The sequence below is a fragment of the Pteropus vampyrus genome, unplaced genomic scaffold, assembly GCF_000151845.1.
Source record: "Pteropus vampyrus isolate Shadow unplaced genomic scaffold, Pvam_2.0 Scaffold358, whole genome shotgun sequence".
NCBI classification, from domain to species: Eukaryota; Metazoa; Chordata; class Mammalia; order Chiroptera; family Pteropodidae; genus Pteropus; species Pteropus vampyrus.
Genome location: NW_011889139.1, coordinates 1,129,756 through 1,154,752, shown reverse-complemented (window position 1 = coordinate 1,154,752; position 24,997 = coordinate 1,129,756). Strand labels below are relative to the sequence as shown.

The 24,997-nt window shown below is 46.7% G+C and overlaps 1 protein-coding gene and 1 long non-coding RNA gene across 6 annotated transcripts in view; one reads left to right on the top strand and one right to left on the bottom strand.

Annotated features, from left to right (window-relative positions):
- HNF1B (HNF1 homeobox B) overlaps positions 1 to 19,502 on the bottom strand; it is a 50,794-nt gene extending 31,292 nt beyond the window's left edge. The window contains exons 1-4 of one of the 5 annotated variants that reach the window (XM_011379375.2): positions 18,907 to 19,502; positions 14,141 to 14,340; positions 8,927 to 9,191; positions 7,260 to 7,495 (exon numbers count right to left, since the gene is read on the bottom strand). In XM_011379375.2, coding sequence (XP_011377677.1) covers positions 7,260 to 7,495; positions 8,927 to 9,191; positions 14,141 to 14,340; positions 18,907 to 19,250 — 1,045 coding nt within the window. In that variant the 5' untranslated portion in view covers positions 19,251 to 19,502. The remainder of the gene's footprint in view (positions 1 to 7,259; positions 7,496 to 8,926; positions 9,192 to 14,140; positions 14,341 to 18,906) is intronic. The other 4 variants (XM_011379379.2, XM_011379376.2, XM_011379378.2 and 1 more) reach the window with 4 other exon arrangements.
- A 17-nt stretch (positions 19,503 to 19,519) lies between these two features.
- LOC111731268 lies at positions 19,520 to 23,758 on the top strand. Its single transcript, XR_002777047.1, has 2 exons — positions 19,520 to 19,778; positions 20,390 to 23,758. It is a non-coding gene; the product is annotated as an uncharacterized LOC111731268 (long non-coding RNA).
- Positions 23,759 to 24,997: the final 1,239 nt, after the last annotated feature.

Here is a 24,997-nt window from a genome sequence, read left to right as displayed (position 1 = left end):
TACAGGTGTGCTTTTGTAGGAGCTGCTGAAGCCAGAGCTGAGGCAATGGAAAGGTGTCTTAAGCAGATGTATGCTCACAGGTTGAGGGAAACAGTTTCCAGAAAATCAGCCCTTGGGAGCTCCTGTGGCTTCCTGTGCTCACTACAGGACTTACGTCACCCTCTCCTCCTCACCGCTCTGTGCCTGAAGTTTGGGGGAGCTTCCCTCCTAAGAACAAAGGCCACTAAGCTTCTCAGATATGTCCTCCACCAGGAAAGTACCACGCCCCCTCCCCCAATTAGCAGGTTACGAGGGCTAATTACTAACAAGCAGGGTACTCACACCTCCTTTAATTAAAGAAGAAAAATGCCCTGTTTGGTATAGGAAATTCAGGGTCATCTTGTGAACCTGACCTCCTGCTACATGGTCATGAGCCCACTTCCCCCACCACAATACGTGGTGCTTCCCAGCTTTCTCTCACTGTTTAGTGTATTTGCACTAAATGCCTATGGCACTGGATATGACACTGGAAATGCCTCATGGATGTCACAGAGCAGTCCTTCTTGGAAGAATGAGAAACTGCCTCAAACTCCAAGTGCTATAAGAAGCCAGCCTGAGTCTGCTACAAATACCAAGATGAGTATCTAGTTGAAAGTACTTAAATTCTCTAAGAATTAAAAGAAACCTCCAAGAGAGAGAAGGAAAAAACAAAAAACAAAAACAAAATAAACAAGTCTCTGCAAGGAATAGTAGTAATACCTACCATTTATGACAGCCTGCTACATCCAGGATGCCTTACATATATTATCTCACTGAATCCTTCTAGCATTTGCATGAGGGAGTATCCTCGGTTTATGCATTGAGAAACTCAGGCTCAGAGATCCCAGAGATTTGTCCAGGGTCACACAGCTAATAAGTGGCTAAGTTGAGATTGGAATTCAGGTCTGCTTCTATAGCCCATGATTTTGTTGCTACACCCACTGGATTTGTAAAAGCATTGCCCAGAGGATCTTTAGTGTATATTAAATGTTGGGATTGTTGGTGGTTGGGCACCTAAGGTGCAGCCTGGGCAGCGGAATTTTTAGAAGCTCCCCAGTTGATTCCAAAGTGCAGTAAGGTTTAGGAACCACTGTCCTAGAGCGGGGGTCAGCCCACTGTGGTCCACAGGCCAAAGCAGCCAGTTTTTGTATGACTCATGAGCTTGAAACGGTTTTTACATTTTTAAATGGTTGGGGGAAAATCAAAAAAATAATATTTTGTGATATATGAAAGTTATAGGAAATACAAATTTCAGTCCTCACAAATAAAGTTTTTTTTGGAAGACAGCCATCTTCATTTGTTTACATATGGTCCATGGCTGCTTTTACTCTACAGGGTCGAGTAGTGAAGAGATAGTATGGCCTGAAAAGCCTAAAGTATTTACTCTCTGACTCTTTACAGAAAAAGTTTGCCAACCCTTATACTAGAGTTGTTATAAACAGCTAGGATGATAACCAAAACTGTATGCTTCCTTTGATTTTATTTTGGGGCTATGTTTCATATATATTATATAATTTTTTTCTTCTCCATTTGTGCTTGTACTTCTTGAAAAGTGAGTAGAAGCATAAAGCAAGATCTTGTGCCTTCCCATCAAACAATCAGATTCAAAAAACCTTGCACAAATTTCTGCCTCTCTCTGTACCTTCAGTGTTTAATTCTTTCCAAGTTCCTGTCAGTTCCCATCAAAACTTCAGCAAACAGATTCCAAGGGCCCTTCTCCCATTACCTGCAGGCCAGGCCTATGTGTTTGCAGGCAGCTTCCTTCCTCCTCAGAGCTGACTGGAGGCAACAAGGAGTCCTTGAATCCTCTAAGGGTCCTTCAGGGGGATTAGGCATGGCCAATAGGCTGCCTACAGTGATAGGACTCCAGTATCTCCTGGCCCCTTTGTGCAGAGGCTGGTAGCCCCACCAGCTCAGCAGCCAGGTTTCTTTGTATGCAGGCCAGGGTTGGTCCCCTATCAGGGAAAGGTTGCCGGCAGAATGCTCTGAAGGCCAAACCTCATAATCTCATTAATATCCTGATTGTCTTCCCCAATCTAGTGGCAGCCGGTGGGGGTATTACCACAAGATAAAATGACCTTCAAATTTAACAGATAAAATGACAGTCAGATAAAGTCTCTATGAAGGACAACATTAGGGCCATGTCCGCCACTGAGCTCTCAGTTCATATGAAAAGAGTTTCCTAAAATAGCAGATGTTCCAAGGCAGGATTTGTTTCTCATCAAACTGAAATAATCTGCTACATAGGGACAATGGGGCTTATTTACTATGGAGACTTTTGTTGCTGAGATGAATATTTTTACGACTGCCCTCATAAACCCCCTCCTCTTGTCTGCTGCCCAGGGAGGGGGCGGAGCTCCAGAGGTGAGCTGAGGTTCCTGCACTGTCTAAGAAGCCCCATTAAGTTGTTAAGACATTTAGTGCCCCAGACAGTGCTGACTGCAAGGGCAGTTCAAATCCCCTTCCAGATGGGGATGGGGCTGTGAAAGAGGGGGCTTTGATTTCTTCTTTGGGCAGCGCACGTAATCTACCTTGGTCAGGGGCAACAGTTGGGTGAGGGGAAGCAGTAAAGTAGCCAGACTGGGAGACCCAATAGTTGGGTGAGGGGAAGCAGTAAAGTAGCCAAACTGGGAGACCCCCACCCTTACCCTACCAACTTGGCCACGCTCTCCCAAAGCTCTCCCAAAGCCTTTGTCGTTCAGAGGGGAGAAGTAAGAATGTGAGAGAAGAAGGGCCTGTAGGGGGGATTTTTTGTGTGTATGTGTGTGTTGGTTTTCATGCCTGAAATGTTTTTAGCATCTGTATAAAGTTCTTAGCATCTGTGTAAAGCAAAAAGAGATGGACAGTATATAACAGCCCAAAACCTGTCTCTGCCGCTTATTAACTATATAAACTTGGGCAGATTACTAACATTCTAAACATCTCACTTTCCTTGATTGCAAAATGGTGATAAGGATACAGATGGTTTCTACCCATTAAGGTTGTTGTCGGGATTAAAGAAGATGATGCATGTAGGTACTTAGCCCAGGGCCTGGTACCCAGCAAGTGCTCAATCCACACTAGCTCTTATAACGATTCACATTTAGTTACAACCCTGCACTTTCGAGATATCCTTGGGTCCTGTGGATTTCAGCATTAGGGAAAACAATAACAACCACACAGATATCCTAGCCCAGAGTTTGATTTGTCCAAGACCCAGGGTTCGATTTCTATAGGTGACTTGGGAGATGTGAAAGGGGGTGGGGGGCAGGGGAGGCAAGACGCTCTGGTTTTCAATCTCGGATCTGATCATCAGGGTGATCAAGTCCATTGAGCTTGGGAGAGAGGAATAGAGTTCAAAGAGGGGGAGGAGTAAGCAGCCACTGAAATAAACATCTCTTCTTAAGTAAACAGGCTATGGTTCAAGGTAGCTGAAAGTTACCCTGGAGGGGCTTCTGCTCACCTCTGTGCCTTACTTTCTTTCCGGAGATTAATAAGCATTAATCTCCATCTCAAAAGGTGACACAAGAGTGAGGACATTACGTGTGAGGTGAATAAAGGCTAATGAAGACCTTCTGCTCCTCCCTTGCTGTCACAAGGCAGCCAGGCAAGTTTGCTGGAGGTGGCCAGGTGAGTTTGCCGCAGATTGGAGCAAAGGGTACAGAGAAGTCCACCACAGATCACACGGCCGGATCCCTGGCTTGGGTCAAGGCTAGCCCAGTTTCCATCCCACGCTAACTTCCTCCTCCTCCTTAAGCTGATCAATATGAGCACCAGTCTCCAACCAGTCCTTTTCCTTGCCACAGCCCTGCTCTCTGACCTTTTGGAGGCCTTTCTCTTGATTCCGCTCCAGAATGGAGGTAGGAGCCATCACTCCGGGCCTGCTCAATGGCCTCAGAATGGGCTGTCATGGGGTCTATAACCAGGGACAGCTCCTGCTGGCGAGAGTTGGAATGGAGGGGGGTACAGATAAAGGCTTTCCAGGCTGAAGATAAATGGCTGCCTGCAGCCTGCTACAGTAACTTCAGGCCCCCAAGAAGAGCAAACAAAGGGTGCCCCTGTGACACTCACTGGAAAGATGAAGGCCCATCAGCAGCAGCCAGGCTGGTTCAAAGCCCCAACTTAATTGTCAATTAAGCATGCATAAGGGAGACAAAGCCATGACAACCCTGGGCTGCATGCTGATGTGTGATTGTAAAGCCGGGAGGGGCAATGCTGAAAACAGCTGATTCTGCTGACAGTGTGTTTGTAGGGCACCTTGTAACCAATCAGCCGCTGACAGAGGCAAAGTGCTCCTCCTGCCACTCCTATTGTGCAGGACATTCCAGGACCAGGGTCACACTGTGGTCATCGTGGGCAAGTGGGCCACAAGGCACTAAGCGTGGCTGGGAGGGAAGGGGCACCGTTAGCACAGGGATGCTCTCCTCTCCAGAAAGAGTCTTCTAGGGAAAGATTTGTCTCTAAGGTGCCTCCAGTCCTCCAGGCTCAGAGACTGGTGTTTGGGGGATGGGGGTTTGGGGGCACAGGGATTGGGGCCTTGTCTCCTCAGCTCAGCATTAGAGGTTCCTATGCTGACTCGGATGTTGGTTTCCCCTCAGCCACCACAGAACTCTTCTTGTATTCTGCATCCAGTTACATTTTAGGCCAGGTTAGAGACCAAGAGATCTTACCTTGGTCGTGGGACCATGATGGGAAGTGTACCACGAGGCTCTGCAAACCAAGGCTCTGCTGAGCACTGGGTGCCAGCCTGCTGTCTGCCTAGCCCTAGGTGCATTCCCTAGGAGCCCTGTCACAGCTCATGTGCCTCCCGCCCTGGCAGCCTGAAAGGGGGACACAGGCACAAATGCCAGCACCCTACAACCCAGGTACCAGTCCAGCGGCCTCCTATGCTTCCAGTCCCAGTGCCAGGACACAACTCACTGCCTCTTAGGAATAAGGCCCTGGTATGTGAAATTTAAAAGGAAATAGCTTTCTGCTGCCTGTCTTTTTTCCACTGCCATTTGTTTAGTCCTCTGTAATAATAAGAATAATGAAAATGATAGTAGTTATGGTTTATTGGGAAAGACAGTGTTTACACATTCTCTCATTTAATCCTCATATAGACTCTAGGAGGTAGGTACTATTTCTCCATTTTACAGACAGGAAATTCAGACTCAGAGAAGTTATGTGAATTGGCCACGCTATAGTTATGAGAATTAACTCAGTCCAGAGAACCCAGTTCCTTGGTATGGACCAGGACTAGCTTGATAACTCCTGAGTGAAAATTAACGTAGAGAGAAAAGCAGCCACTGAAAACATACAGTGTCCCACAAACACGGCTCCATAAACAGCAGACTGTCCCTAGAAAAACGCACGAAGCTCCCAAAGATGACCTCAATCCCCAGCTGGTTCTATGGACTCCACGCAACTACATAATAAGCTCACAAGGGGTGATGCATGTGTGCCTTAGTCATCACAAGCACCATGTTGGGACTTGGTACATACTCATTGTGTACCTGTGCTGTGGACAGTATGGCATGGGAACCAACAGCCCCGAGTTCTAGTCCCTGTGCTGCCCATTGCTCTGTTACTTTGGAGGGTCACTACCTCTTTCTGGGCCTCAGTTTCCTTCTTCAAAGTCCCTCCCAGTTTTAACAGCCCATGATTTTTTAAAATGCCAAGACTTCTGGGGGTCCCAGAGAATCTGCTTCTAGTGGGATGTGCCTTCTCAGACCGATCAGAGGGGTCTCTGAACTGCCCGGTTTCCAGGACCTGATGTGGTCCCTCCAGCCTCCTTTCAGAACACAGAAGGCCTAAGCTAACGACCCTGTGGTGACCTCACCACAACCCCAGCTTGTCAGAAAGCTGCTGGGCCTTTGTTTGGCTTGCAGGCTCCCTGACTTTGGTGTGGAGATCACAAGTCCCAGCACAATAGCCATTGTCTTTTCAATAATGCCCCTTGCCCCAGCCACGCCCCCCCGCAGCTCCCAGATCCAGCTCCATGGATCACTGCGGGTGGCAAGTAAGTGCTCCAGTCCTGCTCAGTGCCGGCCACAAGCCGTTTGCCACTGCCCTCTGAACCCTCCTTTTAATATCCATAAAGGGGCTAAGTTTCTCTGCCGTCAGGCCAGTTTTGGTCTAGGGGATTCTGTGCCTCTTAAGCGCAACCAAAATTGCTCCCCAGGTGGCTGAGCCCTTCCCTTCTGTGGAAGCAGGATGCAGAGAAGCTCCGAGCCCTGGCCCAGGCTTCATGCTGGACAGTTGCAGGCTCCCAGAGACCCTTGAAGAGGTCATGCTATGGGAGGGCATAGTGGAACAAATGCTTGGATATCGCCCAGCTGGTGGTTCTGAACCTGTCCCCTGCAACACTTAAGTCAGCTCCAGATCTCAGGCCTTTCCCAGCAGAAGGGCAACCAGCAGGCAAAGAGGGGGACAGGTTTCACAACCACCCACTTCCGCAAGCCCTTCCCAAGAGCAGGCAGGACCATGGCACCCTTTGTCTACACAGTCACCAAACCGGCCTAAATAAGCACACCCATTCTGGGAAGCCAGCTTTCCTGGAAGAACTAAGCCCCAAGGGGAGAAATGCTCACCCCGGCCTATGCCTGATGCAGCGCTCAGTACACAGGGGTCCTTTCCTACAACGAAGATGTGGGACTCCATCCTGACAAGCCCTCCCTCCTGCCACACACACACAGCAGATACATCCTAATCCAGGCCAGGGCCAGGCACACAGAAGCACACAAAAGGTACTCAATCCATTTTGGCCAACTTATTACTGCACAGGTTTTAAGTGACTGACTCTGCCCTAACTCTGGCAGAGTGCAGAAGCCAACAAGCAGAGGATGCCCATAGAGTAGCCCTTCCCCAGAGGTCCCTAGGCTCCTCCTGTTGGAGCTGGACAGAGCCCTGAGGTGGAATGTGGACGGGGTTGAAGAAGGCCACCCTTCTGCCTGTAGTTTGGACCTGGCACACCAACAAGGCAGCTTTCTCAGTCTAATCTGATGGTAGCACTGACCCACTGAGTCAGCAGCCACAGAGGGTGAAGAAAGGGGACTAGAGAAGAATGGAGCGAAGGGCTTCCTGGAGGCTGAGAAAGGGCTCAGAGGAACCCCGGCCACAGTCACACACTATTTTCACAGAACATTCTGGCCGCAAGAGGGGACAGGCTCTTGGACCATCCCAAAGCATTTCCTCCTATGGAAAATCTTGAGCCAGATGAGACCCTTGGGAGAAGCAGGCAGGTTAGGTGGCCGGGGCAGTGGGGCCTGGGGCCTGCTTACCTGACAGCTTGTTTGGAGGAGAGGCGCTGGGCTGGTGGTGGGGGGAGCCGTGGGAGAGCAAGGGGTTCAGGCTGTGTGTCTGGTTGGAGCCGTAGGCATCCATGGCCAGCTTCTGCCGGAATGCTTCCTCTTTCCTGCGGTTTGCAAACCAGTTGTAGACACGGACCTCAGTGACCAGGTTGGAGCCCAGGCCGTGGGCTTTGGAGGGGGAGACCCCTCGCTGCAAACATTCTGCCCTGAAAATGGACAGAGGGGAGATGGTGAGTGAGGGCAGGCAGGAGGTGGATGGCTGTGCTTGGTCCCAAACACATAATCACAGTAGTCTTGGATAGGAGTACAAAGAGGCCCAGGAGAGAGTAGGAGCCTGGGGGAAAGCCTGTCTAGAGAAAAGGTAGTTCTCTGATGAGATGGCTAGAGTGGGGTTGAACACAGGTACTAAGCAAGCTCTGCTGCCTAGAAATCAGGGACTTAGCCTCTGATGTGGCTCCAGTGAGAAGAGAGCAAGCTGGGGACAGGAAATTCAGGGGGAAGGTCCAGACTGGGCTTCCTGACATCTCCTTATGTTGCTACTCTTCCATTGTACCAAAGGCAACGTCCTTTGCAGGCTGTCCGAGTAGAGTCCCTTCATGGCCCTCTAAAAAACTTCTGACCTTTTGGGGTTTAGACACCCCAAAAGGATGTCAGGGAAGACAGATCCATTACTTGCATGGCAGGTATTTCCCCCAGAGGGCAGGCTGAGTGAGGTATGAAGGAGGGTATGCAGAGATGGTTGGTCTCCAGTTTTATCATTGCTGATGAACTCCCAGTTCCAGGTGTGAGAGAGATTCTTAGACAACACTGGATATTGGCAGGGGGACAGAGCACAGCTGATCGCTTTGACTCCTCACTTTCTGGCCTGATCTCACTGCCACATCCTTCCACTGCCAGAGCCAGCCCAGCCCAGAGACAGAGAGAGAGCCCACAGGTCTTGGCCAGAGCAAAGAGCAGATATTTTAGAAAGTCACTGTTGGAGTCAGGGAGGATGAGGCAGGAATGAAGCAAAAAGAGATCTCAAAGACTTCTAATAGTTTTCTTTGAAATTACATGTAATTGTTAAGATACAAAAAGAACTCTAATCAGTGTGGGCAGAGTAGACTGAACAGATCTAACCAATTCTTGCTCTCCTGCCAAATTTCCTTTTGGACCAATGGCTGTACAACAATTGGTAGAGGTCAGAGCCAGTCTGTGGCTAAGAGATAGTTTTTCCCTGGTTTATATGCAGTCAAACACATGATTCTCATTTTGCTGGCATCATATTTTAGATCAGCCCTCTCCAGAGTATCTTCCCTGGAATAATAGTTCATAGGGGTATTCCCTGAAAAAAAAAAAGATTTCATGGTCAACAATCAATTCAACAAAGCTAAGTGGGTTTCTCGACTGCAGAACTCCTCAGAGCCTTTAATATATTAATGTATGTCATGACTCTCTAAGAGGAAGTATGCATATGACGTTCCTCAAATCTATTTATTAACGACTTGAAATTAGGATTCTGTGGAACACACTTTGGGAAGCCCTGATTTAGCCACACTTATCTGGATAACCAGTGTCTCTATATCCCAGGACTGAGGGGATGGATATTTGGTCCACGTGCTTGCCAGCCTGCTCGGGTGAGCTTCTTGTGGTGTTACCTGTTGCATTCCTCCACTAAGGCCTCCCTCTCTTCCTTGCTGGGGTTCTTTTGCCGGTCGTAGGCCTGGTACAAGATTTGCTGGGATGCGGGCCCCCATTTGAACCGGTTGCGACGCATCTTCTTGTTGGCGGGCTCAGAGCAGGCGTCATCGGACTGCCCAGGCCCCTGGCTCTGTTGACTGAACTCTGGAAAGAGAAACAGCAGCTGATCCTGACTGCTTTTGTCTGTCATATTTCCAGAACTCTGGACTGTCTGGTTGAATTCTGAAAAGAGAAAGGAGTAGATTTGATAGCGTCTGTAGCCTTCACTTGGCAGACAGATAGACAGACGAACAAAAACACTTTTATTCCTCTCCCTTAAGCTTTGTGATCTGCTGTTATTGTATATGAGGATGCAGAGGGAAGGCTCACGACAGGCCCCTCACTGCCCACCTCAGTTCACTCCACAAAGCCACCCCTGTCCTTCCTTTGAAGGAGCTCCAATGTTGCCAACCATTGTTTTAAGAGCAATTTATTCCGCCCCCCCCCCCCCCCGCCATTGGTTCACTGGCCTCAAACATGAAGCAATACTCTGTATTGAACTCTTGTATTTTTTCAAGGGGATGAAATCAACCAAGTCTCAGGTCTAGGAGGAAAGTACTCAAAGGTACAATTTGTAGTTAGACAAAATATTCAGAGACTGAAAGTAGCTCTCCCCACCCCTCCTCTCTCCTCATGTGTACTAAGAATCTACATTATAATGTTATACTCTTAGAAAAACCCAAAACCCAAAAAACTTTTTGACCACAGCTTTGAAATAAATATAACTGGAGTTTTATATTGGAAAGAGTAGAAGCTCTTCAGATCTAGATAATTTCAAAGGCAATGGGGTGTGTGTGTGTGTGTGTGTGTGTGTGTGTCCAGGAATCCCTTTATGAGGGAAAGGCCTTACAGACACACCCACACAAGCTGAAGATGGCAGACACAGGACTCTTCTAAGAATGACGTTTAATGAGTTGGAGAAAGATAAATGCAGAAGGAATGATGCTCCCTGTCTGTCCCTTCCCGGGACCTGGGCATATCATGATCCTCAATACATTTTGGCTGAATGAATGAAAAAAGACAGCAGCTTGCCCAGTGGTGATGCCCTAGCCTATATGGTTTAAGAATGATTTGATATTTGCTTATGGAGGAAGAGAGCTTTGTTGTTCTCTTCCTCACAGCTGCACGAAGCAGGGTTCATCGGGGTGATTGATTCCATTTTACAGATGAATAAGCATAGAGGCCAAGCACCCTGCTGAGCAAGGACACGTAACAGATCAATTTCTTAACTGCTGGTCCCCATGTTCTGGACCTTAATGTTTTTCTTTCTTGGTTCCTGAAGTCACTCCCACATGTGTGAGAGATGACTGGAACCAAAATCCTCAAGGTTCAAAGTCAGGGCACTACTTAATGCTTGAATCCCCTCTACCACATCCTGCCATGTGGTCCTCCAATCTATATATCCCCAGCAATGGGGAACTTACTATCATTCAGGGGATTCATTTCCATTTTGGTCCATCACAGGAGCAGTGGGTCACCTGGACTTAGGACCCCAGCTGCAGGTGGTATTGGGGTCTGTTTAATCAGTTGCTGACTGGCCAAGTCAATGAGCGGTCTCCCTGGTTGGCCAAGTCAATGAGCGGTCTCCCTGGTTGATGAACTGAACATGTCACTGGGGCCTTTGTTTTGGGTCCTATCCATTTTAGATGATTCTCAAGCCACTTAGGGCTCTGTTTTCACTGGTTCCCAAAACTCCTTTAGATTGTGGGAGAGTCTGTGCCAAGTTTACGGTCAGGAAGTCACTGACTCAACAGGATAATGTAGGGCCCCAGTCAAGTACTTCAATCCCCAGTCTCTCAGCTTCCCCATCTGCAGAATAGGACTGGATGTAAACCCAAGGGGTCCTAAATATCTTTAGAACATCTACCACTAGTCAGGATGATGATGATGACTCAAATTCCTATGGAGGTTATGCTTTTCAAAATGCTTTCACATCTTCTATAATATTGGGTCTTCACAGCAGGCATCTAAGTGCAGTTACTTTAGAGACAATCAGAGGAATAGAGAGAAGTTCCCTACTCCAGCAGTCTCCAACTTTTTGGCACCAGGAATCGGTACTCCTATGAGACTCTAAATCCTGATAATCTGAGGTAGAGTTGAGGGAGTGATGTTAGCACTGGGGAGTGGCTGCAAATACAGATGAAGCTTTGCTTGCTCCCCAGCTGCTCATCTCCTGCTGTGTAGCCCAGTTCCTGACAGGCCACAGACAGGTACCGGTCTGCAGCCTGGGGGTTGGGGAACCCTGCCCTACTCAGTGGGGGTCTGCCTCAGTGTCTTCTCTCCTCCCTGTGGACCTGAGGAATCACCATGAATAACAGCCAAAGCCAATATGGATAAGCCCAAGGACCCAGGATCAATTCGAGGTTCTCAATGTGAACAGATATAATAAGAATTAACATTTATTGAACCATTTCTATAGAGGCCAAGTCCTCTAAATGTGTCCCTTCATCTATTTCTCACATCCTTGCCATGTAACAAGTATTGCTATCTCCATTTTATAGATGAAGGAATTGAGGTTCAGACTGGTTAAGTGACTTGTTGAAAGTCACAAGGATGTGGGGCAGAAGCCATGATGTGAACCCAGCCTGGAGACCCTAAGGCTCCTAACCAGCAGCCTTTGTATCACCTCTTGCCAAAAAACAAACAAAACCATGCAAATAACACACCTGTAAAACCTTCAAGTCTGACTTAGGTGGAAGTAAAACTGACTCCTAAAGTTTCGTCTGTGGTGGGTGTGAAACACATTCACAACCACCCATACTGTGGGGGGCTGCCTATCTGTCCACTGCCCTTTGAGGAGGCAGCAGCCTGCATGGCATGCAGAACCTAGAGCATGCCAGAAACATCCAGGCTCTACCCACCTCAGGGCCTTGGCCCTTGTCCCTCAGTTTTTGAAGAACTAGACTTCCCATGTCCTCCAGCCACCACCAACTCTCTTCTCCTTCTTTCCAGATTAATGAGAGTGGAAGTGAGGGCAGGAAGAGAAAGAAAATGTTCACCACCCATAAAAATTAACTTGGAGAAGTTGGGTTCAGTAGCCTTTTTACAGCCTCAGAAGTTGACTTGAACAAGAAGATTCTATGTATGTAGATGAGCCCATGAATATTACCATTTATTATTTTTGTTTTTTTTTAAGAAAATTTGTAATCACATAACACCTTTTTAAAATTCTCCCCCATTCTTTCTCTTTCCTCCTACCCCATTCACTTGTGTCCCTCTTTTATTTATCTCACCTTCTAATTTTTACCCCATGATGGTATGTGTTACAGTCATCTGTCAGACTTTGGTTCAAATGTCACCTCCTCTAGGAAGCCTTTCATGATGTCTCCGGGCAGTTTAGCAATTCCTCTGCTGCCCCTTGTATATACCTTTACAGAAGCTTTAGAAAGCATTTGGCCTTATCTATTCACACATTTCATCCCTCCATTAGGTTGTGAGACTCTGGGCTGTGTATCCCACAGCCCAGCACAGTGCTTGGCACCTAATAGCTGCTCATATAATATTTACAGAATGAAGAAATGTTTCTTAAGCTTTATGTCTCATGTGATTTTTGAGTAATGATAAAAATAACAATTAAAAAACCCCTTGCAGAGACTATAGCATAAGTTATTTTATAAAATGTCCTTTCTCAAGGATCTTGAGAAATTTTCTGGGCTTCCTGTCTTTTTAGAAGCTCCCATTTGGTCTTTCCTACTTCCGTCTCCTTTCTGAGGGAACTGCCATTGAACACAGAGAGGCAACTCAAACTAAAAATGTCAAATGGGCCTTGGATTAGTGAAGGCAGGTTCCAAGGGTTCTCTGGCCTTTGGAGACTGTGACTCCTGATAATGGACTTTTCAGGAATTACAGAGAGTTGCTTCATGTCAGAAACACAAATTCTTGCAGACCTAGTCACCCCAGATGGTGGATCAACCCAGAGACTCCTACCCTATGCAGCAAAGAGCTCTTACTTTGCTTCTTCTAATCTATCCATTTCAATGCTTCCAACAAAAGAGAGAATGACCACAATATGAGATGAATGACTAAAAAAAAATCTTTCCTTCCACCATGAAAGCCTTTCCAGCCCATATACATTGAGACAATAAATACTGAAACAATCACTTCAGAGCAGTGTGTGATAGAAAACAAAAATAATTTTTTAAAAGTGACCATCTAGTGAGAGGGGGAAAAAAAACCACTTCAGAAAGTGATGGAAACTAATTTTCTTGACAAAGACAGAGAAGTCCATAGCCCAGAGGACAGTGTGCTGAAGAGTGAAAACTCATACAAAATTTTCCTAGGAAAAGGATCAAAATAATTAAAGTATAATGTAAAGGTATGCTTTCCTAAAATAAAAACAGTATGTCATTTCCTACTCTTGTCATTCAAATGAAGTTCAAACTTCCCTAGATTTCAAAACAAAAGTCTCTCGATATTATTAAGTGGAAGCGATTTGGGACAGAAAGGAAATCTGGGAATGGGAATGACCAGAATTGATTGGTCAGAGTTCCAAAGGCAGACACTTTTACTGTATCCTGCCTTAGCCAGAAGCGGCTTCTTCAGCTGATGTCCCCAAACTCTACCACCTTTGGTAAATGTGAGTAAGTGCTTTAAATTTCTTCAGAACTCAGTCACCACCCCCTCCCCAAAATAATAGGGTCAGGTTTTAAATATATCTATATATATATACAAATGTCCTATTTTTTAAAAAAATAATCCTCCCCCCCCCAAGAGGGGAGGAAAATAACAGTAATAGTGATCAATATTATTGTTTACTATAAAATATCTTCCTTGGCAACTCTAATCTGTGGTCATGTATCAAGGGGACCTGTTTGGCTTACTTTGGGAACAATATTCCACTGCTACACATTCAGTTTCAAAGAGAAAGATGTTGGAAGCAGGGACCATTGTGCACACTGAAGGACTTGTCAGAACGCCTGGCTGGGTAGTAAGGGACTGTGTAAGAAGAAAATGATATAAGCCAATTCATCGTACAGCAACTATGAAGGCCAAATCTAACTGCCAGCTTCCTTATATTTGCCAAGTGCCATGCAGACCTTCTTGGAGAAGGGGAAACTGAGGCATCCCACAGGGGTTAGAGTTAGGGCAAAGGTCACTCCAGGTTGAGGCAGAGGCAAAATTAAAACACTTACGTCTGAGGATCTCCCGTTGCTTTCGGACGTACCAGGTATACAGGGCGGCACGCTTCTGGGTCTTCATAGGGGTGCCCTTGTTGAGATGCTGGGAGAGGTGTGACTGGTTCAGACCCGTGACATCGACTACCTCCCTCTGGGGGATGTTGTGTTGCTGCATGTAGCCTTTGATCATTTTGGCAGCCCTCCAAGGATCCTCACTAGACATATAAGTAAACGGTTAGGATGCTGGTTGAAGACGTCTGGGGAGATATATTCTCTAAGTGTTTTACCTAAACTCTGTGAAAAACTCTGATCTTCACCTATGTCTCCACCTGTCCAAACTACATCCTTGGGAGAGATGTGAGGCCAAAATAGAACCTAAATAAAAGGGGAGATGAATGCTCCTAGATAGTACACTCCACTCCTTTCGTTTGAGATTAAGTGAGAAAAGATGAAGATGATTTCCTATTTTCAGGAATGGGAAAGCACTACCAGCACTGTCTCTTCTTAAGCAGAAAGAAAAGTTCCTTCATTTCCCTGGACTGAGAGAGCCTTAAATGGCAAGAGACCCACTGGAAAGTGGAGGTGCTATTAGCTTAGGGCTGGGCTGGCTGATCCAAAAATAATCGGGGTAGTAGCATCAGTTTCTAAATTCACCTAGACCTCTTTCACATTGTTTTCCTTCTGAATGCGTGTCTCAGTTTCTTGTCTTACAAAATAGGAATAAAAGATATATGTCTATCTCCTGAGACACAAAGATAACTTGTTAGCCACATGTTAAATGGTTTTCAGAATTTTAGAAGTTTTAAGAACTACAATGGCATTCCTCCCTGAGACTGAAGAATCACTCCACTGAGGTGAGGCAAGTAAAGTTAAAAAAAAAAAAAAAAAATCATCACAGCCACACCTCCAAAATAAAACCTAATGGGAGTGAATAATTTCAATTTCCAAATAGTAACGATTCCCAATGACTTGTTTTTCTGTATTTTTACATTTCTACTCTGATCAGGAAGAGTATCTGGAAAGTAATATACTTCTCTCAAATTTCAAGCTTGCATAAGACCTTGCTTATATTCTTCATTTCTCATAAACTAAGATGTACAAAAAGCTTCTTTAGAAGAATGTGGTAATGCCTTTGGATTTTATTTATTTAAAATGTTTTCAACTTTGACAATATTGTTTCTTATTTATTGAATAGGTGACAAAACTGAGAGATGTCATTTAAAACAAAAAAAATAAGAAAATAATGCACAGTATAGAACAAAAGTATTAAAGAAGCAGTATATCCACATATACTATTTGTTTAGTGTAGCCACATATTTAACTTAAAAAAATTATATGTTGATGTATATAATAGCCTAATAAAACATGAAAAAATGAAGGGAAAAAAGTTTCAGATGAAACAATAAAAAATAGTGTAAAGCAGAGGTAAAAAGGTAAAACCAGATACAGTGTTGCAAATTAAATACCTAATTTATTTTTAAATGGTGCCTATAATGTCAAATAAAATAGTTTAATAAATCAAAAGTCTAGTAATTAAACTGAGATATTTTGTAAGCATTTGGGTAACTATTTTAGCAAATTTTTGATATTAAATTTGTGAGAATCCAGGTTTTGATAGAGATGTTTTTGAGAAATGCAAACTTTTAAGATTAATTACATATAAGTTAACGAATTTCTCAAGTATTTATAAAGAAACTTCCAAGTAATACAATATAATAAAGTAACAACAAGAACAAAAAATGAGAAAGTGCGTTACAGTTTCAAACATGGAGAATTCACCCGGAGTAAGAGAAAAATAACGTGACATTTTGGACGTACCCGTGGAAATACTAGGGATCATTTAAAAGCTTATTTGTGGCGAATATTTCCACAGATATTTCTAGGGTGGAAAAACACTTTCACCAGATACGAACAATAGCTTTTAAAGTTAGAAAAAGTATTTGGATTTTAAAAATTATTATTTAATAGATTCTTTGTTTTGTTTTGCTTACAATTTTAATTTGTGTTCATTTTGTGTGTCTAAAAAATCTAGAGAAATAATGTAGTGTTCTAAGCGCTAAGGGTTCTGTGGAAAGAGTGAATTAGTTCAACAATTGGGAAAGTTAAAAAAAGAAGAAGACCAGGAAAACCCTATAAACCACAGCAAAGCTTTTAAGACCGCATTAAAGAACTAGAGTTGCGGGTAAGATGGCGTAGTTATACCTTTACAGTTCTCTGACCCCAGAATTAACAACAGATTCACCGAGAAGAACCTGGAGACCTGGTTACTTTTGAAAACTTGAAATACAGCTCATGTTCAGGGGTCCCCGACCCCAATAAATACACTATCTCGAGAAGCGCGCGCGGCCTTTGTGCTCCGAGCGCAGGTGTCAAACGCCGGACCTGGGCGCGCTCACCGTCCGCCCAGCAGGCCGCTTTCCAAACAATGCCTCTGCGGCCCACGACCAGAAACACCCTGGACCCCAGCACAGCTGGCCGCGTGTTGGTTAAGAAGCCTCAACTCCAGCTTCTTTCCAAACGCCGCCGACGCGCCAGGGTGGAGAGACCGGAGAGTGAGGCCGGCTCCACCCAGACCCAGGGACCCGGCAGCGCGCAGTCCCCGACCTTCCTTTTTCGCCTTCCTCTTCTAGGAGGTATGGAGAGCTTCCGAGCGCTCCAAAAAGTGACTTTTCCTGTTCTTTTCTTTCCGCCTTAGGGAAACTGGGTGGGCAAAAAACGGAGTGTGCGTCTGGCGCTCAGGAGCCGACTGCGCAGTGACCTGGGGACCGCTAGCAATTTCTTGAAAAATTTATAAGTCCGAGCACTCCCAAAGGTGGGGGAAGGAAGGCAGCACCCGTTTGGGAAGGGGAGAAAACCCCGGGGTCCCTCCTGCGTCCCCATCGCGGCGAGCGTCTCAGAACCCCTAGCCTCCTCGCTCGCAGCCTGGTTGGAGCCGGCGTTTTGCCGAGGGCAGAGGGCTGAGGTCCAGGACCCAGGGCCGAGCCCGGCTCTCTGCCGGCAGGGCCTGCAGGTGTTGGCGGCCCCGGGGCTGTGCCCGCACTGGGGGCTTGGCCAGAGCGCCCCGAAGTGCTCTGTGTGTGTGTGTGTGTGTGTGTGTGTGCGCGCGTGTGTGCGCGAGCGCGCGCGAGCTGAGAGCGGCGAGCAACCCCGCATCGGAGTTTTGATTTCCTTCCCTTACTAAGCCGCGTTTACAACTTCACCAATGAATAACCCGCCTCTCTTTTCAACCTAATCACGACTCTTTGTGTATCTTTCTGTTGATGATTTATAGAAATAAATTAATAACACCCTAACTCCACGTGCTGCAGTTTATGTTACATTTCTGCTGCGTCCAGCCCCGCGCTGGGCTGGGTGCAGAGGGGCGCCCTTGGTCGCCTTGGGCTTCCCAGACCCCGGTAGAGCCTGCTCACGGGTTCTTGGGCTGACGGGCCTAGGCCCGGCGGGCCCCAAGTGGTAGGCGGCGGGAGCTCGTTAGTCCACCAGGCCCTGGTCAACCTCCAGGCCGACTGGCTCCCTGGCCGCTCCTACCGAACCCTCGCTCCTACCGAACCCTCTCACCTTCCTGCGCACAAACTCCGGCGGGCGAGAAACCGCCGCCACTCGGAGAAATGATGAGGGAAGAACGTCAAACCTACGAATTGTAACTAAGTATTTGGGGGCGGGGGCGGGGGTTAGGGCTACAAGTCCCTCCTGATTGTCTTTGCTAGAGAGTAAGCCGCCAGGTCCCCAGATGGCAAATTCAAATGCAAGGTCATATTCCACCCCAAAGTGCCACTATGGACATGCAACTGAGGCTGCCCGAGTCCGGGTCGCGACTTTGGTCCTGGCCCTGCCTTGAAACCGCGGCGCTGAAGTGTCCGAGGCCACGCGAGGGGGTTCGGTCCTAAAGCGGAGCGGCTGGGAGCGACTTGCGATCTAAGGGAACCGCTCGGCTCCTTGAATAATTAGTAACCAGCTGTCAAAGCCCTAGGCCGATCGAAGAGGCCCAGGAAACGATCCCGAACCGGGAGACAGACTGCAGGCAAGCCGCCTGAATTCCCCCGGGAAGCCAGGGCGTCAGCGGCGAGATCCGGAAACGCCCTTTCTCAGGTTGCGACCAGGTCCTCTGCGAACTGGGATTTTAGCCGCATTTGCCCCTCGCTTGTTTAGATATATGGCTAATTTTGCCCCGTGAGTGTCTATCCTGACCCTATAACATGCAAACATTTCCTTTTGCAAATCTAAACCAGTTTGGGGGATTCCGGATAATCCTGGGCCTTGCTTGGGCGCTGCAGATGGGAGTGCCCACCTGAGAATTCGCCCCCCACTCCCCCACCCCCCATCCCGGCCTCGGCTGACGCCTGTTCTTTTGCAAAGAACAGTAGGACGCTGTACCCTAGGCCTGAGTTTTACCAGGACCGGAGAGGAGGCGCCCGGGAGAAATGCGTGGCCTGGGACTTGTGCGGCCCGAGCCTCTGCTCTTGGGAAACCACTGCTGTTTCACGGAACCCACTCACACCTTCAGTTGCGCGGGCAAAGGGCTCCGCAGCCCGGCCAGGAGGGACTCTTGGGTCCCGGGCGCTGCCCTGGACAGGGGGAGATGAAGCCTCAGGGCTCAGGGCCATCCAGTTGAGGAGTTGAGAGGGGTCCAGGTGTTGGGAGAGAAGCGGAGCGCCCCCCGGGGGACTTCTGTGGTGGGGAACAGGTATGGCGAGAGACATGGGCTCTGTGTAGCTTAGGCGCAAGGCCGCTCCGCTTCTCAAGGGGCTGAGCGCGTACCTCCGACCTCGGTCCGCACCCACCTGAGCATCCGGTCAACCTCCGCCCGCTGCTCCGCCGCCTCCTCGGTGTTGAGCGCCTGCAGTTCCTTGAGGATGGGAGGGGTGTCATAATCGTCCCCGTCCTCGGAGCCCTCGTCCCCGGATAAGCGGCCCTTGGCGTGGCCGTTCGTGAGGGTATGGAAAACCGGCTTGGTCTCGGGTTCGGCCCCGCTCCCGGGGGACAGAGGCAGCGTCTCCAGCTTCACCCCGAAACTCGGGGATGGCAGTAACTCTTCCAAGGCCTGGACCAGCACCTCCTTGGTGACTCCAGAGCTCAGCAGGGCGCTCAGGAGTTCTTGCTGGAGCGACGTGAGCTTGGACACCATTTTCCAAGGACAGAAAAAGAAGGGGGTGTGTGGGTGCAAGAGAAGAAGGAAGTGGGGAGTTTCACAAGCGAACCCCAAGTCCAGGAAGCCCCCACACTTCAGCCTCCAGACACCAGTTACTCCGCGGGGTCCCGGAGTCTCCTCCGAGAAGTCAGAAAACTTCTAACTTGCCATGATCGCCACCATTAGGCCATATAAGATATGCAAATTAGCAGGGAGGGCCCGGCTTTCGGCAAGATGCAAATGGTCGTGGGGAGGGGGGAAAACAGACAGAGAGGGAGAGTTTGTGGGGCAGACGTGGAGAGCTGGGGACTCCGGCGGGAGCGGGGCTTGCCAGGGTCCATTGTACTCACGCTGGGGGGCTGAAGACCTTCTTGTACTGGTTCTGTTTATCAGCTAAACTTTAGCTGACCTTTGGACTTGTTAAGCAAGTAGTTTGCAGCCTAGTGTGGAAGACTCCGGGGCTTTCCCACCAGCCTCGAGTCCGGATTTAGTCTGGAGAGAAGAAACTGTGCCTCGGGGGTTCAGGTGAGAGCTGAGGAAGTTGGGGTGTTCTTGGAAGGAGATGGAAGAGAATGGGAGAGTAGAGACCCTCCGAGGTGTCCCAACAGACAGGTGGCGGGCCAGGAGAGCCAACGGAGCAGAGGAGATACTGACCTATTGGGAATGGGCTCTGAGACCTGGGGAAAAGTGGGAGGTAGGGGAGGTGTTAGGCCGGGTAAGTGCGGATTGCAGGGACCCCGTTTAGTTCTACCTGGGTTACCACTCTGCAGACCCCAGGCCCTCATCAGCCGGATCTGGCGGTTCGCATTTGTAGAAATGCCGGCTCCCAGAGCGTAGGCGAGCGGGAAGGAGGCGTAGACTAATTTACGGCCAGGGGGAGTAGCCAAAGTTGAGCTCCCGCAGCAGCCCGGCTGCCCCCAGCACCCAGCCTGGCCAGGCCGCGGGGCAACTGGACGCCTGGGCCAAGCTCTCCAGTTGAAACCCGGAATATCAAAGCGCCTCCGCTTTCGGGGCAAAACTAGAATTGCCGGGCCTCCTTTCTAGCAGTGAAAGCAAAGTTTGCCTAGTAGCTGGATGGGCAGTTGGAGCCACGTGTCCGTCCCCTCCACGTCCAATGATTTCTGGTTTATTTGCAGCTCCAGGACATAAGCGGTTCCTGGAGCCAAGGATGGCGACCTGCAGACGTGAGGCTGCAGGTGGCAGCGGCGGTAGAAGCACAAGTTGAGAAGGTGCCCATAAAACCGCTGAGGGATAAAAGTTTTTTTCACCCGGGCCTGGGCCGGGAAGGAAGCCGGGAACTTTTCAGCACTCTATGAGTTTCACCTGCATCTCCCTGGGGCGCAAAGTGTGTGGGAAGGAGTCCCGAGACGCACCCAGATCTACAGGCTGAACCTGACCTGCAGAAGAATAGGGGAAGGGGCTTTTTAGGATTCCCGGCTCACAGATCAAAAGCTCCTGGGGCAGAGGACACCTCTTTCCCCTCTCTAAGCCTCAGTTTCCTCATCTGTAAAATACTGATACCTACAGTACAGGGAGAGGAGCCTTGTATGCATTGAATGAGACCACCTGTGAAACCTCTTAGTGTAATAATAGCGTTCACCCTTTGCAGTATAGGAAGGCAGGAAGCCACTTCCCAGTAGTAAAATCTAGGCTCTGGAGGCTTAGATTTCTCAAAACCAGGAAGATCTGGAACGGAGTTTGGAGGGACTGGGAGATTAGAAACAAAAATTCAGAATCCACAGGGAATTTGCAAAGGCTCTTCTAAGCAAATTCTCCTACCTTTCTCACCTTTACAAGATAATTAGGAGGAAGTTGGGCTTAGTTTTGGGAAGAGGAATTTCAATGTGGGGGAAGAGGAGTCAGCAAGCTCTCAATTTGCTTGATTCAGAATCAAATCTAGATGTACTCCAGGTGTATTGATTCAAGTCAGGTCGTTAAGAAGCTAGGCCGTCTCTTTCAAATACAGAATCAGCTACAGATGTCTGGACCACCTATGCTGAGAGCCAGAAAATAGCGAGGTGGTCGTGTGCCTGGAGCCCTGGGGAAGGTTTGCACTACCTCTCTCTTTCCCTGAGAAGGGGTAATAAGTTCATGGAAATGGGAGCCCTTCCTTTCACCTTATTGTCTTCTAGTTTGTTGTGACATATGGCAGGTCCTTGCCCCTCACAGTTTAGCCCACTACGAGAACATTCTCTTCCTCCCCAGTTCCCCTCAACCAGGATAATGAAGTGCTGAGAGTAAATGTCACTGGAAAACAACCTCTTTTTTTTCTGTTTCTCACTTGCTATCATGATAGAAGCAGTCAAGTGTAATGAAGATCAGTTTCTGTGTTTAGCTGGGAAAACCCATTAAAAAACCAGCAATCACTTCCCTTTTAACGACAAAGCTTTGATTTGTAGTTCCAACTGTTGTGTGCTCAGTCTGACTCTCGAGCTTCCTTATCTCTCAAAATTCAGGTGTCAGCAAACCCATTCTTCTCTGTACCTCAAATAAACTGTGAATGTACAAGAAGTTTCACAGAGTACAGGGAAACTTCCTGTGAGTGTCCAGGTACATCTTGCAGGTGATCTATATGTATTTAGCAACTTCCTGTAATCCTGCCCAGATCTGCCTTGTATATACCACCTAGTGCAATATGGGTGCTCACCAAGTAACTGCTACTATAGATCTGTGAACAGATCCAATACCTACCCCTTCCTATGGAAATTTCAAAAGAAAAGTATAAGCATCCCAGTAGAGAGTCCTTCAGGATATGAGTCAAAAATGCTAACTAAATGATTTATCAAATAAAACCCTTTAGTTAAACTCCCAAATAGAGGAAGCAAGAAAACAGTGGAAATACTCTTTGTTTATGCTTCACATAGGATAAAGTGGTGATGGACTGATATAGTAGCCCTATTTTAAAGATGGGGAAAATAAGACGTAGGACATTTGAAGGCGGTGTCTTGGAGCCATTGGAGCAAGTTAATTGAAGGGACGAGACTGGGGCTCAGGACTTTTGAACAGGGCTTTAGGAGGAAAGACAAAGGTTTTTAGCTTTTACTGATTTGGGAGATAAAAAGTTGAAAGCGAGGAGTCTATAAAGGAAAAGCAGAGGATTTATAGCAGAGAAGAGAGGGTAGATATTGGAATCAAACAGACCTAAATTTTGGTCTGAGATATGCTTAACCAGCTGTGTGACTTGAGCATGTTACATAATCTTTCTGACCCTCAGTTTCCTCATGTGGAAAATGATAATAATACGCTACTATATTTTGGGAAAGATTAAATGAGTTAGTACCCTCAGGTTCCTGGAGTGTGACAGGCTCACATGTTTAGAAAGAAGAAGCACATCATGAAAACACTTGAAAAACTGAGACAGCTGATATCTGGGCTCTTTGATTCCCAGCTTGTTTTTTTTTTTAAGAGTTACTGAATTTGAAAAGACTACCTTAACTTATTCTACTCGAACAATGAATTCGCAGTTCGAATTCCAAGATTTTTTATGGGAGATGCAGTCCCTGCTGTAAGATAATTTAAAATCAATTGGCTCATCACTCTATGAAGGTTTTTCGAGGATCATCTTGGAAATTTCACAGAATGACAAACCATTCCTGGGGACCCACCTCTCCTGTAACTTTGCAGCATAAGTGATATTCCTTTTTTGCTCTTGTGCATACAACCTTCCCCCTACTTTCCATGGTTACCCTGCTTTTCTTAGAGCCAAGAGTGCCTGGCCTTCTCCATCCTCTGCTACTCCACTCTCCAAGACTTTCCCATTGATTATGGAGTCTCTGGAAGGCCTCAAAATGAAATCATCTCTAGAGAAAAACATAAATATTGCCCTATCCTGGTCTGAAGAAGACCAGGGGCCTTCTTGTTAGAGAGTAGTTTCACAGCCTGAAGAACATTCTAGACTGCAGGGTTAGTAGCCTGAAGTTCTAGCTCTGGATACAACATTCCTTTCTGGATGACTCTTCACTTTCCTAAAGGCTTTGGTGAGCGCCTTCTCTGGGCCTTTGATCTTTTGAAAAATGGCCATTTGGCCTGGATGACTATTTAGCTTTCCTGTGACTTGAAAAATAAATGGTCCTAAATTACCAGGGAGTCCATTTTCAGGCCTTTGGGGCAGATGGTCCAAGAGCTCGGCCAGACCTCTATGTAGTGCTAGACATGGTACTTTTGATGAACCCATGAAGAAATACACCATAGGCAGTAAGCTCCACAGGAGCAGGAACCATCTCATGTCTTACTCTTCGATGCCTGGAGAAATGCCTGATACATAGCAGTTGTTCATTAAATTTTTTTTTGCTTAATTGACCAGTTGTTCTTTTTTGGTTATTGCCTTTAGGGTTTTTTTTTTTTTTTTCCCTCATTTGTACTTCTGTTTTCCAAGTTGTTGGCAATAAAGTTGTAGAACACCATTCCCACCCATAAAGGAATACATACTGTGTGATTCCATTTATATGAAGCTAAAAAGAAAGAAAAACTAATCCATGGTGATATAGGTTAAAATTGAGGTTACTTTGGGAAATGTATTCATAGGGGTGGGTCAGGAGAGAGCTCTCTGGCATGCTAGAAAATTTCTATATTTTGATTAGAATGGTGGATACATCATCAGCTACACATTTAGGATCTGTATATGTTGCTGTAAGTTATAACAGTAAAAAGTAAATGAATAATTTCAAAGTACAAAATGTAAAGAGTGGAGATCACCTCCTCATTCCCTCCTAACTGCTACTGTCGATGTGTGACCTTCAAATTCTTTTCCATTTACCATGCATAGTTTATCATCATTAAAACTATAGACCTATGTATTTCAGGGGCTAGCAAACTTTTTCTATAAAGTGCCAGATAGTAATATATTAAAATATGGCTTTGGGGACCATACAGTCTTTCTCACAACTACTCAACTCTGCTAGTATAGACAATACATAAATGAATATGCGTGGCTGCATTCCAGTAAAACTATAAAACCAATTGGCTGGCTGGATTTGGCTCATGGGTCACAGTTTGTCAACCCTTGGATAAACATCTATGTAGTCAGAAATAAGTTACTTAATTTGAGTCTTTATATTATCACCATATGTAAATGGTGATAATAATGGAATTTATACCTCATAAGATTATTGGAAGAATTAAATTAGGTAACAGAGAAAATCGCCTTGTATGGGCTGGCACAAACAGCGCTTGGGTTCACAAGTGCTTTCTCGATCACACCACATGGCTCAGGGGCTCCTTTCCTTCTAAATGCACAGCTTCTGGTATAAATTCACTGACAAACACTATCAAATGTCTGCTGTGTGTGAAGCCCTTTGCAGAAAGCTAGAAGGTAATAGCAAGCGGGTGGAAAATCCCAAGCACCAGCAGTCAGCTTCCTTTCTAGAAATCCCTTGCAGCTCTGCTTTTATTTCCCAAACATGCTGCTATCAGATGATCTCTGCCAGGGAACCTCCTAAGGGTAGAGGAGATTTCTCTCATTTTGATTCAATAATTCACATCCTTCTATTGGGTCATTTTTAGAAATAGGGTGTTCCCAGTAGTTTGTAAAAGATTAAATTAAAAACTAGTGACCTAGTATGATATTAAACTAATAAATACTACACCTGGCAGAGAGATCCTTCACTCCAGAGCAATAATCTATTCCTTCTCTACGCCCATAAAAAGTGAGATTGGCAGTGGGCCCAGCACATAAATGTTTACTGAAAACTTAATATGGGCTAGGCTATGGTGTTTAGGGAAAAAAGCAATGCCCTTTACTAAAA